This window comes from Fusarium redolens (genome assembly GCF_020744475.1).
Source record: "Fusarium redolens strain MPI-CAGE-AT-0023 chromosome Unknown BKA55scaffold_1, whole genome shotgun sequence".
Classification (NCBI taxonomy): domain Eukaryota; kingdom Fungi; phylum Ascomycota; class Sordariomycetes; order Hypocreales; family Nectriaceae; genus Fusarium; species Fusarium redolens.
Window position 1 is genome coordinate 3,081,643 of NW_025763664.1, and position 13,150 is coordinate 3,094,792.

Here is a 13,150-nt window from a genome sequence, read left to right on the forward strand (position 1 = left end):
AGCGATAAAGATGCATCATGCACAGGTCAGTGCAGGTCGAAGTCCGTCATCGAAACGGACGACTCGGGAGGATGCGTGGCTCTTGGCAGTTGCTTTGGTTGGGGTCCTGCCTTTTCGGAGGATCGTCTTCGGATCCGGCGAAGGAAATTTGGGAGAAGACGAAGACCGGCCTGCAGACGAGGATTTTGAGTTCCTAGGCAGGCTATCCACAGACCGGTCGGATTGTCAATCGATGCCATGCTGTTGCTTGAGCTGAGCTAAAGATTCCCGGCGGGCTTCGAGGTCCTCTTTTGACTTGGCCATCTTGTCGGGCTGGTGGTATAAAACTGTGATTTCGGTCAGTATTCAATTGCCCCGGTACATACGTTCAACGCAGTAATCGAAAAATGAACCATTGTGACGCAAGGGTGACAAGGAGGACGCACCAACGAGGTATCGGTTTTGAAAATTGAAGCCGTTGAGCTTATCGCAGGCTTGCTTGGCGTCGGCTACGTCTTCATAGACAACGAAGGCGGTACCCTTGGTGTTGTTGGCGATACCCTGTCGAACCTGGCTACAATGGCTGTCAGTATAAAATCGCAAAGCGCATATCGTCTCAGAGTGATAAGAAGGTTGTCTTTAATGACAGGTTTCGCGTGTCGAGCAACGGGGTCTGTGCATACCGAATTGGGCCAAATTTTCCGAAAAGGTCGAACAACTCTTCCGGAGTGACGTTGTAACTATGAGTCGATGTCGATTAGTCGTTGTTCGGGGGGAGGTTATCATCGCTGTTCCTATCATACCTCAAGTTCTTTACGAACAGAGCTCTAGAAATCAGTTAACGAATGTCAGACTATGGAGGTACGTATCGCCGAGGGTCGATCGAGGTCGAGAATGCGATGTGATGAATGAGGCGCAAGACTTCAAATGATGATTTTTGGTCTGTGCCAGACGTAACAGGAGCAGCGACTTACCGATTGACTTCTGGGGCTAATTTACCGCCGCGACTACTCATCTCTTGGATGATGGTTTGATGGTGATGATACAGGTTCTGTAGGAACGGAGAGGGCGCGGTGGCTTAACGAGACGAGAGAAAGGGATTTGAGCGGAGCGGAGAATGAACGGGAGGACGGGCGACGGAAGGCAAGATCTATGCACGTGACCTACCAATCGGGCCACAGCTCGGGCGGAGCGGCTTTTGACCAATCAGTGGCGTTTGGGGTGAGCAACGGCGTCACTTGATGCTAAAGAACTCTAAAGGTGAGGAGAGATATAATAATGGGGGAAGACAGATGGTTTATCTCTGTTGCTTCTGTCAAACACATAGTTGTTATGTTTCTCTTCTCACATTTGTACAACTGTCTGTCCAGGCAACTTGCTCCGGCTTTCGTCACGCAACCTAACCAGATATCAGTATCAAGTCACCGCATCTATCCATATTCAGGCCTGGGTGATGAGTGACCTGTCGCTACTTGAGGCTTACCGAGACAACGTGTGGCCAAGCGGCCAAGGCAGATAAGGCCAGGCACCATGCAAGTGCACCGCGACGTGGGAGTTGCGTACCCGCTGATAGAGAATTGGGCGGCACTTCTAAGCCGAGGTGCAGGTAAAAGGCCCTGCAATGACTGGCTGCTAGCGCCTTTGCGTGCTCAGGTATCATTGCAGCTGTGAACAACCTGGTTACCTGGACACGTGGAGGACTTGTTTTCAGGGATCATTGATCAGTCAACAATCAACGTCAGTCCATAAGTCCAGGTTAGCTCTTGGTTCAAAAACCATTACAACGTACTCGCAAGCCGAATAAAAAGCCTTGTGTAAATGTATGCATTAACTAATTGAGCTCAGAAGGGCAACTTTGTTCGGCTCGTCAGTATTTAATCCCTAAGCCGTACTGATTTTGTCAACCATCAAGAAAATATTCATTTTCTAAATCTCGGTTGCTCAAACACTAATGACTATTATCGTGGGGCCGATTTATGATGCTCCACTAATACTCTGCGATAATGTGGTTCACTTCCTCGCCGTTCGTCACCACTGACTGATAGGGCGGCGTATGATGTCAAAGGACTCATGGTGACAAAAGACGAATGAGAATGCAAAAGTTCGAAAGCAACAACAACCCTTAGTCTGCCTGGGACTGTGCTGTACGGCAGAGAATAGACATCTTGCTATGGAGACTGGTTTACCTCGTTCATTCCCATGAGGTGCCTGGAACTGGCTCAGTTGATTTTATCACTAATTTGACACAGTTCAACCTCGTCTACTTCATCTCATCAACTTGATTTCACTTGATTTCACTTGATTTCACTTCACTTTGCATCCGCTCACGACAATTCAGTATCAGTGTTCGTCTCATAGAATAAGCTATTAGAACAAAACATTTTAAATGCATTATTCGGGTTCTTGGCCTTTATTACATTCCCGGAAACCCGCTCCGATCAAAGCGAGACGCATATTCGCAGCGGACGAGCTGCTCCAACACATCCCTGAGCCTCACCAAAGACTTGATCAACATGAGTGGCTCCACCACGCCTCGTTTCGGCTACGATGTCCTCTCCGTATTCGATGTTCCTTCAAATGTCCGAGATTTCCTCGCCGACGTCATCGAGTCGCATCAAGCACCAGAAGAGACCGAAGAGCTTCTCCAAGAGAGCCTGCTAGCAGGCGCTGAAGATTGGCATTATTTGATCGAATGTGCCGAGTCCATGCGAGGAGCTCGCCCAGAAGATAAAAACAGCTTACAAGCGCAAGACGTTCTCGCATACGTCTGGTGCACATTGAGCGGGCAGGATCCTCCACCTGGCGGGAAGCCATGGGAATTAACCGACAGGCTTATTGCTCGGGCTAAACAGCTCGAGGTTGACCCCAAAATACGACCACCACATATCACCGAGCAAATCGAAAATCACCGACAACAGTGGCTTGAATCAAAGCCTTTCCCAAAGACCAAGACCTGTCTCACAACATCCCCTTATTGGTCTGACCAGCCTCGTGAGAGGCGTCCAGAAGAGAGTAACAACCTTGCGAAATGGAAAGATCGAGCATGCCTCCCTCTAGCTTCCTCGCAAGCACGTATCTCTACAATATCACATTCACAAACACCCGACCATGAGACTTATCAAACGCTGAGTATTGATAAGCTTGCTGGTGGGCAGGGTTCCCCGCGAGAAGTCGCTCTGTGCGACAAGACACTGATTGTCAAGCCTCAAAGTTCAATTTCACCATACTTTGTAGCCACTTCAGCATCGGATGAGGCTGGCCAAGCCATTACATTGGCGCGAAAGCGACCACCGCGGGGAACTGTTCCTTCGATTCCCTTCGCGCCTCTCTCATCACAGGAGTTTGGTCTTATCCAAGAGAAGTTTGCTCACGAACCATTCTGGCTACTGATTGTGGTGACGTTCCTGATCCGAACCAAGGGTACACAAGCAATCCCTACATTTTATGAGGTTAAAGAACGATTTCCGACCCCAACACACATTGCAAGCGAAGAAAACACCGAATCGCTCGTCGAGATGATGCGCCATCTCGGCCTTGCGGAACACCGTGTAGGTCTGATGAAGAAGTATGCTCGGGGTTTCTTGGATCAGCCTCCAGTCGCTGGCATCTATCACAAGGTGAAGAAGTATGACCACAGGGATATCGACCCATTGAGTCTCTATCAACATAAAGGAAGTAACGCACTGTTGGTGGACAAAGACTCATATGGGCAAGGTTTAGAGGCCTGGGAGATTGGTCACCTTACGCAAGGCAAGTATGCTCTAGACAGCTGGCGCATCTTCTGTCGGGATGAGCTACTGGGGCGAGTGACGGGCTGGAACGGTGAGGACAGAGATCCCAAACTTCAGCCTGAATGGATGAGGGTTCGTCCAGATGATAAAGAATTAAGGGCATATTTGAGGTGGATGTGGATGAAGGAGGGCTGGGAATGGAACCCAGACACAGGTGAGCGTACAGTGTTGCGCGAGGAATTGCGAAATGCTGTTAATGAAGGGAGAGTTGTGTATGATGAGAAGGGTGGGTTGAAGATTCACTATCTGGCCTGTTCAGCAAGACCTCTGATGCCAGGAGAGGAGGGGTTGATGGCTGAGAGCTGAAGGAGAGTTATTGTTAAATTATCAACCTTGTCCCGCTGGTTTGGTTACTCGTATGAGTACCTACATAGTTGTTGAGCAAACACTGACGTAAATGTTTAATAGATTCGAAGTCAAAGAGTTCATCTAACTACCACAGATTATAGGTATTTTAGTTGTCGAGTCTGTTTTGTCTTCCGTGGTACCATATCGCGATGCGCCACTGAGGTAGCATCGATTGGGGATGTTTCCATTCTTGGACCATTTAGCTCCCGGCTCTAACCAAAGTGGTGATGGGGAGTGGCTGGGTCCCTTGCTAAGGCAAGGTACTGTCTAGCTGCCCTTCCTGTCCTGTACGAGAGAAGAAGACGAGGGGAGGTCCGAGAGCACCTGCAGAGTTAGGTAGTCGGTACCTTTGATTTCCCCTCTGTTCGGCAGTAGCTCCAAGTCATGCATGGTCTCAGTTGAAGCACAAATAGAATGGAAGGGAAGGGAGCTTAAAAGTGGGACGACAATGGGCTCCATCACGGGATCTCTAAAGGACACCGTTGTACAATTAGCCCCGACCCTCATCTAAGCCAATCCGATACTACATACTGCTCTTTTTCTCTATCCGACTCGTCTCGTCTGAGCTGAGGTCATCGTCTGCAATTGATTCACAAAGGACAGCTCGCCTCGTCTCGTTCCTGTTGTCTTGCCTCTCCTTGCCCTATTTCTCACTCTTTTACTTTACTTACCTAAACTTTGTTTGACGAGCTTCTCAAACAACCCCCCGTTTGCAATTTATTTGCTATTGTCTCTGGTCAAATCAAACGCCCTCGATTCAATTCCACCAGGCTTCACCAGCTACCTAAAGTCTCCTTCTCTTCCGCTTCACGACGATCACCGACTTCCACTCCTGGAAAGCATCGCCCTGTTTCGTCTCGCCCGTCAGCAGGTCTGCACGTGAAACAAGCTTCCATCCGAAACGAACCTCTACATAAAGCAATGTCCCAGCGATTCAACTCAGGCTATGGCCTCGGTGGCCCCGCGCCTTACGGCGGCTCCCAGGCTGCTGATCCCCAGCAGGGTGAGGGCTTTCTTGAGCAGATTCGTCCCTATACTAGCAAGATTGAGGATGCGCTCGACACCATTAGCGAGCCTATCAAGCCGTGAGTCGAGCGACGTCCTTTATAAATGCTTTTTGGAGCTCTGAGAGCTGACCGTTTGTCCTCTTTGACAGCTATCTTCCTGCCATTGGCCGTTTCCTAATCGTCGTCACCTTCTTCGAAGATGCCCTTCGCATTGTCACCCAATGGTCCGATCAGCTGCTTTACCTGAAGGACTACCGTCACAGTAAGATGCGCATCGCGTCTCTGATTCCAGGCGATACCGTTGGCAGTACTGACCCATAATAGTTCCTTCCGGTATCACTCATCTCTTCCTGCTCGTCAACATCCTCGCCATGTTTTCTTGTTCTACTCTTGTCATCATCCGAAAGCATTCCGACTACGCCGTCGCCGGTCTTATGGGCGTTGTTGTCACACAGGCTTTAGGTTATGGTCTCATCTTCGATCTCAACTTCTTCCTCCGAAATCTTTCTGTTATTGGTGGCCTTGTCATGGTCCTGTCTGACTCTTGGGTTCGCAAGACACAGGTCTTTGCTGGCCTTCCCCAGATCGATGAGAAGGACCGCAAGATGTATTTCCAGCTTGCTGGTCGCGTCCTGCTCATCTTCCTCTTCATTGGATTTGTCTTCAGCGGAGAGTGGTCTCTCTGGCGTGTCATTGTCTCCTCACTCGGAGGAATTTCCTGCGTCATGGTGGTTGTTGGCTTCAAAGCCAAGTACAGCGCCACTCTTCTCGTTGTCATCCTGAGCATTTTCAACCTTTTGGTCAACAACTTCTGGACGGTGAGTAACTTGCGGCGTGTGCCGACTGTATACAAAATGCTAACAAATCGCATAGCTCCACGAGCACCACCCCCACAAGGACTTTGCCAAGTACGACTTCTTCCAGATTCTATCTATCGTCGGTGGTCTCCTGCTCCTTGTCAACAGCGGCCCGGGCCAGTTCAGCATCGACGAGAAGAAGAAGGTCTACTAGATTAGGGACCAGAACCAGGACAGCAAGCTACGTCCAGTACAGGATGGGCGCCAAGGTGTCCGGCGTTGGCAGGGCATTTCCTATTTACTATATTGAGAAGGAAATTGATCAGAAAAAGGTGCGATCAGCTGCATGATTGCCGAGCGCATGACGTGGTGACAGGGGAGTGGCACCAGTTTTGGTACGATATATGGAGATTATAAATCTACCTTACAGCATATCAGATGAAATGAATACATGGATGATCTTTACGTTGGCTGATGTTCATATCGCAGATAGGCTGGAATGGCTGGCGTCTAGACTTGTTTTGCTTGACCGGCTGCTGTGGATTTGAGACAACACTAGGGAACAATTATCCCAGGTGATTTGCTAAACAGTGGGCTTTTCTTTGTATCTGTTTGTATAACCAACATTGAATGGAAACGAAATCAATGCCTGTTTGAACAAATGTTAAACTACATGTGATCGCGGGTAGAGTGTCAAAACGGGCGAACCAAGTTTTAAACGGAAAGAAATGAAAGGCAAAACGATCATGGCATAGTTTCGTTCTTCTCATTGTAGTATGCTTTTATCTCCTGCCGCAGTCCTCCAAGCTGCCAGCTTCTTCGCAATCCAGAGTAGCTCACTCGCCGACATATCCAATCACCTATTCACACCCCTTCACCAGACAACCAAAACAACATCACACATCATGACAGGGCAAAAAAGACATACAACAGCGGGGATTCGCCGGTCGTCACCGGCCCAACTACTAATCCGCCCATTATCAGTTTATCTATGGGAGAACAGACGGGATCCCGAGTTCTCTGATAGGTATGGTCGTATGTGATGGTGATATGTTCAAGACTTGTTTATGATGAACGGTGACAATCATCGGGCCTGTTTGAGTACTGATTATATGAGGGTTTGTGGCCACTACTGCATGATAGACTGAGTGCCTGAGTCAAGTCTGGTAGTAAGGGGTTGAAAGCTGTCTTTCTATCACATCTCCATACCTGAACCAACAAAAGACGTGATAACCTCAACAAACTATCAAGTTGGCAATGATTTGCCTCACGAACCATTAGAACTGGGTGCCATTATAGCCTGTCGGATCTATACACGTCATTGGGGTATCTACAACTGCCACATGTAATCAAGTCCTGGCGTCATCTCCATGAATATATTTTAGCATTTCTTTAAATTTGACAAGTCCATCTCACAGAATGCTTCAACCCTCTCTGACTTGGTATAATTTGTCGGACTGTTTACCCAATCCAAGGAATCTTGCGCCGGCCAATCCTCTTCGCCATGTCTACCATAATCTCGCCCCCTTCCCCGATCACGTAGCATAGCAACATGTTTCGTTTGGGATTTAAAATGAATCGATTCAAATTCAATTCAAGCCATTACTTTTAGCCAAGTCGCCTCTTCCTCATTAATAACTTGTTCATCATGTAGCACACCATACTACCTATTTGACGATGTGGTATTTGTAGTCCAGATCCACAACTCGGGATCCATGAAATGGTCAAGCTTTCTATAGGACAAGGCCCTTGGTCTGCTTCAGCTTCTTAACGTTGATGTTCCTCAACATGGGAACCCAGATGAAGAATAAGGAAGCGATACCAACACCGGCAGCAAGCATTCTGACCTGCGCAAAACCATAAGATTCTTGAATAGCAAGTCGTGCAGGACTGTTGACTGGGTAAGCCAGCTGGTTGACAATGTTTCCAGCAATGAGTGGTGCATTGGCTAGCTCGGACTCTGGGAGGTTCTTCATAAGTTGAGGGATGAAGGTGTTCGTCCAGATGGCACCGGAGATAGCTCCTCCAACCGCACCACCAACTCCTCCAGCGACATATAACGTAGCGAGCGCAGCAGCGACATATTGATGGGCAACGGCAGCAAGGACAGCAAGTTGCATAACCAAGATGAAGACAGCACCACCGATGGAGATAAAGATCTCGCACATAACGATGTATCCGACATACTGGTTAGGAGCGCGGAAGTGGATCATAAGACCAAGAGCAAAAATGTAGATGGGTACGGCGAAGTAAAAGGTCCATTTGTAGAAGCCAGTCTTTCGGATGAGGAAGCCGACGATGAAGAGAAGAACACCTGAGACGACCTGGAAAGTAGAGTTGACGTAGCCAGCTTCAGCAGGACCGAGGTTGACAACGACCTGCAAGAATGAGGTAAAGAAGTAGTTCCAAGTGTAGTAAGAGATCTGGTAGGTAAGATCAATCATGCAAGCGGCCACGACAGACCTATCGAGGAGGAAGCGGCCCTGCAAGAAAGGAACAGGGGCGAGCCAATACTCCCAGACACCAAAGAAGACGAGAGTACAGAAACCAACGACAATCATAGCGATGATGTAGCCGGTGGACCAGCCGTCAGGGGCGTGTGCAGCTAGGTTGAAGGGGAGGAGAAAGACGACAAGACCACCGCCGAAGAGGAAGATACCGATGACTGTGATTGTCAGTATGAGTCGTTACAAGAAGTTGCTATGAATTACTGACCGTCAAACTCGTTGAATACCCACCAGATGCTACCAAAGAAGCCGCGACTTCTATGAGTCTTGGTTACCGTACCCTTCTTGAAAGCCTTGTGAAGGTTGACCTTCAAGACAAGAAACAGAGGAATAGTGACACAGGGCAGAACAATAGCGATCCAGCCGAAACCCCACCGCCAGTTCTTGACATCAAGAACAAAAGCAGCGGCAGCCTTGGAACCGGCAAAAGCAGTAATCATGTAGGGTGAAGAAGTGAAGGCAAAAGCCAAACCTCGGTTCCTAAGATTAGATGCATCGGCAGCGAGGACGCCAACAGCATAGATCATGCCTCCCCATCCGACAGAGTAAAAGACTTGTGCAGCACAGAAGGTCGCGAGGTTCTGAGATACAGCCATGAGGATAAGACCAAGAGTTGCAAAGCCGCTCATGAGCAAGAACCCCTCAGCACGTCCCCAGACGTCGAGAGCCTTGGCCATGGGGATATAGCAGGCTGCGGTCATGGCGTCCGATACGATGGGGATGGTGGTCATGAGTGAATGAGCCTGCCACTCACTGGTCACATAAGGGACCAGGACGAGGTAGAAAGAACCACGGAATCCACTTATAAGGAAGAGTGTCCAGATGCTATTGAAGGCTGGTTAGACAAAATCCCAAGAGTCGGTTTCAGGAGTACAACTTACAGACACAGAAGAGCAGCCAAAGATCCCTTACCCCAAGTCAGGGTAATGGCCTGAATCTCCTTGACTCCGGTCTGGACATCCTCACTAGGCACATCAGAATCGTTGCCCTTGTCATCAGGAGGAAGAGCACCGGCAGTGGCCTCCTTGTCGTGGCCTGGACCAGTCTCCGTGATGACCTCAGGAGTCTCCTCGATCTCCTTCTCGTGGGGAGCCAGAGTATGTGCGACGGCAGTATTGTCCTCGCGAGCGAGGCCCTCACGGATCTTTGTTAGGGCTGACATTGTTGCTGTTGAGCTCGACACTAATTGATAGTGAAGTGATGTTACGATCGAAGCTGCAACACACTGGAACTTTGATGTGAAGAGTGAGGATAAGAGGGGGAGCTATTGCATTCTTTATGTAGTCCAATGTAACACCGACATGGGCATATGCAAAGGACAAGAGTTGGGCGATTATTAGTCGTCTATTTCCATGTGTTGGTTCTGCACCGGAAGTCTCTCTCCACGCGGAACACTTCCCCTGCAACAGTCCATTGTACCTTGCCTCGGGGACGAGCGAGGCTTTAGGCCAAGGAGCTATCAAAACATCGGTCTCTGGGCTGAGCTGATGCTCTCAGTTGGTCTTTTCCCCAATTGGAAGGGGTCCGCAGCTGGTCAACAGACGGGATCAGATTACAAGTGGCAAACGAGTGGGGGAACTGACCCGAGATCGGAACATGGACCATGTGAAAATTTTTATCTAATCTGATTGATGGATAAGATCCAATCATCAACAGCTTCATCCTTTCAAGGGGCCAAAGGTAGTGTTGTGTTAGTGGCATGGCATGGCAGTCTTGGAAATAACTCGACTGAACAAGAACCAACAGCACCACAACGCTAAAATACTAAATGGACCAATGATCTAATGCTAGACCTAAAAATGACGGGAAACCGAATAATCTACGATGCCGAAAAAGTTACCTATGGACCCTGGTCGTATCAAGTGGCTTGGCATAAGCCTGGGATCGTCTGAGCCCACTACAACTAGTAAAGGACGCATGGAAAATCCCTACGCTTTGTGGATACCTATCGAGTCGGGAATACAAGAATCAATGTACGCTCAAGGTTCGTCATGCTATTATGTGCCTTGGATGAACTTTATAATCGTGTTGCTATCTTCAGACAAGAAGATGTTGTTTCCAAGGAACGGCAAGCTACCTCGCCAGCACCTAATAGGGGGTCTGTGAGCAACTTGCAGGAATACCATCCCGTGCATATTATACTGTATGGCCAGGCCCAATAACAAGAGGTGAATGCCCCCCACGGAATTGAAGCTGACTAGTATATTTCGGTCTTGAATTTCTTTATTCAAGCGGTTAATTCCGAATGACTGATACTAGTAAATCGACGCTCGCTCTCGGTTCACCGGTTTACCAGGGACCTATGGTGCCAAGCCATAGTTCAACCGAGCGAGAATCCAAGACTTTTTAGATCAATCCCTTGTAACGTTTCTTCCATTCCATGAAGCGGAGTTTGCCGAATGCTCCCTTTTAGATGGGCCGCGTGGTCAACACCAAGAACGATGCGCGATATAGCCCACATGTTCCATAATCATCTTCACCTCCTGCATTAGATGGAGTCGTTGCCACCACCTGATGCATGAGGCCAAAGAAGCTCTAGAAGATAGGTGGATCAGAGCCAAAACAACACCCTTTCTGTTCTTCCAAGCCTTTTTTGTGTCGGTCTAATTCCTCAAGTGAGGAGTGAAAAAGAATCTCACAACATTTATCAAAACACCAGGCTGTTAGTATTTTGAAATTGTTGTCACAATGCATAGACATAAACAAGATATTTAACCAGAAAACGTTCAACAGTTATTGGAGATAATGTCTAAAGCTATTACAACACCATCGACTACGCAGCACATGCTTGTTGCGATGACCACTCATCCCTTGTAACTCGATATTCCACCTCACCCTCCTCGATTCCCGGAGGAGGATTGTCGTACTTGTTGTGGAATGTTCGAACATGCTTAAGTCCAATTTTTGCCATGATAGCTCGGGACCCTTGGTTCACGGCCATGGTTTCACCAAAGACCTCTTCCACCCCGAGGTCTTCGAGACCATGCTTGACCAGCGCTTGAGAACCCTCTTTGGCGAACCCCTGACCCCAAAACTTGGGAAGGATTCTTAGGCCGAACTCGACTCGCTTCTTATTCACCTGAGGCGGATCGTCGTTGCTTTGACTGGGCGCCAGCACCCACCAGCCCACAAAATCGTCTCCAGCAAATCCTGCCCAGCATCCAAGGCCAGACCCAAATGATGCTGTCTCGAGGAGCAGCTTGTGCACAATCGTCGACTCATCGGCCGTGAGTGGCTTGCCATATCCGATGTACTTCATAACTTCCGGGTTTGAGTCGAGCTGATAGATATAGTCACCGTGCTCGTGCCCGAGGGGCCGTAGTTCGAGACGGTTGGTGCGAAGGGTTGCTTGGCTCATTGTGTTGGTCGTGATATTGGTGGCGCTTTTAGGTAAGAATTTGATATATGAGATGGCACGAGTGATTCTCTTCTTCAAAAAGTTGCATAGAACGGGGGGTGCTCTAGATATCTACAAACAGGACATTTTCTCAAACATCATCGTGCCTCGTCCCCTCTTATATATGTAACACCAAGAGATTCAAGAGCAGGGCTGTGATCTTGCTAAGATGCTGCCTTCTGAAACTTGACAAGATCAGCATCTTGGCAAGTATTGGTTCTGTACAGAGAGGAGGTTCTTGGACGCTCTCATCTGTGTCAAGTGGCAGAGCTCAGCACGCACAGCACTATCTAGAGTGTCAGATCAACTGCCGTAGACAGCAAGCGTGAGTTATGCTCTGGCGGGTGAGCCGCCAAGACCTTGTGAAATCCAATGGATTTGATAAGTGGGCGATTTAAGCATAGTATTAACCTTCCCACCTTTCCCATACTTAAATGCAACTCTAATCGGCCACCCAATCATGTACGCTCGTTTCTTGATTCTAAAGCAGGTATCAAACCCGATGAAGCAATTCATGTGAAGGATCTACTACCCAAGATCGGCCCACTGAAGAGTTCTTTTTCGGGCCATATGCATTCCTCCCACTTCCCGATACATGCCTGAGTCAGAGAACAAATCCACCGACAGAAATCAAGCCTCCTATCGACATCGGCATCTTCTCAACACACTCAATTTCCGTTCCGTTCCCGTTGAACAGAATTGACGACAGAATAAGCATAAAAACGCCTCTCGGAACATTGACCTCCAGCTAGGTAAATTTAGTGACCAAACAGCGGTTCCTTTACTCCGATAGGAGGCACTCATGCCGACGCCTCTCCACCATTTCCCCACGCCTGCGGCCTTTATCAAGGATTGCTCACGCTAATTTCATCATCCTTGTCATGACGAATGGATCATTTAATTCCATCCAACCCTCTTCTCAACTGTTTCTGAACCGTCTCAAAACGACCTTTCTCGAGCAAGAAGTTGCTCAGAGCTCCCCCCGGTGGCCAAGACGATGCATTGAGTTGCAAATATGGTAGAAACAAGTGACGATCGCTTCCGATGCTCGGCGATTCACTCCACTTCACGTTGTTTGGGCCTTGGCGCCATGTTACATTGCATCTTATCATATCAATCACACCATCTTATCTGATCACCGCCCACATTCTGTTTTGGCCCAGGGCTTCTTGGCGTTGCTGGCTCATTTCTAGTCCGCCAGCAAAAGTGGCGTATCCCACACTCTCCTCCGACTCACTTGGCTAATACTAAAGATCCTGGTTTATCTGATCCTAGACCCTGGTGCATGTGTACACGCGTACGTTGACCAGATGCAATAGAGTTC

The 13,150-nt window shown here is 48.6% G+C and overlaps 5 protein-coding genes across 5 annotated transcripts; 2 read left to right on the forward strand and 3 right to left on the reverse strand.

Moving 5' to 3' along the window:
• Positions 1-46: 46 nt before the first annotated feature.
• BKA55DRAFT_29670 (uncharacterized protein) lies at positions 47-1,107 on the reverse strand. Its single transcript, XM_046185582.1, has 5 exons — positions 954-1,107; positions 783-806; positions 663-719; positions 426-553; positions 47-326 (listed from the first exon to the last, which is right to left on the reverse strand). The coding sequence occupies exons 1-5, from the start codon at positions 992-994 to the stop codon at positions 226-228; spliced, it is 351 nt and encodes a 116-aa protein (XP_046056733.1). The 5' UTR covers positions 995-1,107; the 3' UTR covers positions 47-225.
• A 1,385-nt stretch (positions 1,108-2,492) lies between these two features.
• On the forward strand, positions 2,493-4,076 carry BKA55DRAFT_498727 (uncharacterized protein; the record flags this gene model as incomplete). Its single annotated transcript, XM_046186578.1, has 1 exon — positions 2,493-4,076. One exon carries the CDS (start codon positions 2,493-2,495, stop codon positions 4,074-4,076), a length of 1,584 nt encoding a protein of 527 aa, XP_046056734.1.
• A 963-nt stretch (positions 4,077-5,039) lies between these two features.
• BKA55DRAFT_683042 (SURF4 family-domain-containing protein) lies at positions 5,040-6,136 on the forward strand (the record flags this gene model as incomplete). Its single annotated transcript, XM_046198445.1, has 4 exons — positions 5,040-5,203; positions 5,275-5,387; positions 5,450-5,943; positions 5,999-6,136. The coding sequence occupies 4 exons, from the start codon at positions 5,040-5,042 to the stop codon at positions 6,134-6,136; spliced, it is 909 nt and encodes a 302-aa protein (XP_046056735.1).
• Positions 6,137-7,655: 1,519 nt separating this feature from the next.
• On the reverse strand, positions 7,656-9,591 carry BKA55DRAFT_588517 (uncharacterized protein; the record flags this gene model as incomplete). Its single annotated transcript, XM_046194807.1, has 3 exons — positions 7,656-8,587; positions 8,638-9,254; positions 9,311-9,591. The coding sequence occupies 3 exons, from the start codon at positions 9,589-9,591 to the stop codon at positions 7,656-7,658; spliced, it is 1,830 nt and encodes a 609-aa protein (XP_046056736.1).
• Positions 9,592-11,202: 1,611 nt separating this feature from the next.
• On the reverse strand, positions 11,203-11,787 carry BKA55DRAFT_683044 (GNAT domain-containing protein; the record flags this gene model as incomplete). The annotated part of the gene is made up of 1 exon (XM_046198446.1): positions 11,203-11,787. One exon carries the CDS (start codon positions 11,785-11,787, stop codon positions 11,203-11,205), a length of 585 nt encoding a protein of 194 aa, XP_046056737.1.
• Positions 11,788-13,150: the final 1,363 nt, after the last annotated feature.

What these genes read in the sequence shown, in the direction of transcription:
- BKA55DRAFT_29670 (XM_046185582.1), bottom strand. Translation starts at nt 994, where the DNA reads ATGAGTAGTCGCGGCGGTAAATTAGCCCCAGAAGTCAATCG. An exon ending in CTGTTCGTAAAGAACTTGAG is followed by an intron (nt 720 to 782) that starts GTATGATAGGAA and finishes ATCGACTCATAG; the next exon opens with TTACAACGTCACTCCGGAAG. An exon ending in GGAAAATTTGGCCCAATTCG is followed by an intron (nt 554 to 662) that starts GTATGCACAGAC and finishes CAGCCATTGTAG; the next exon opens with CCAGGTTCGACAGGGTATCG.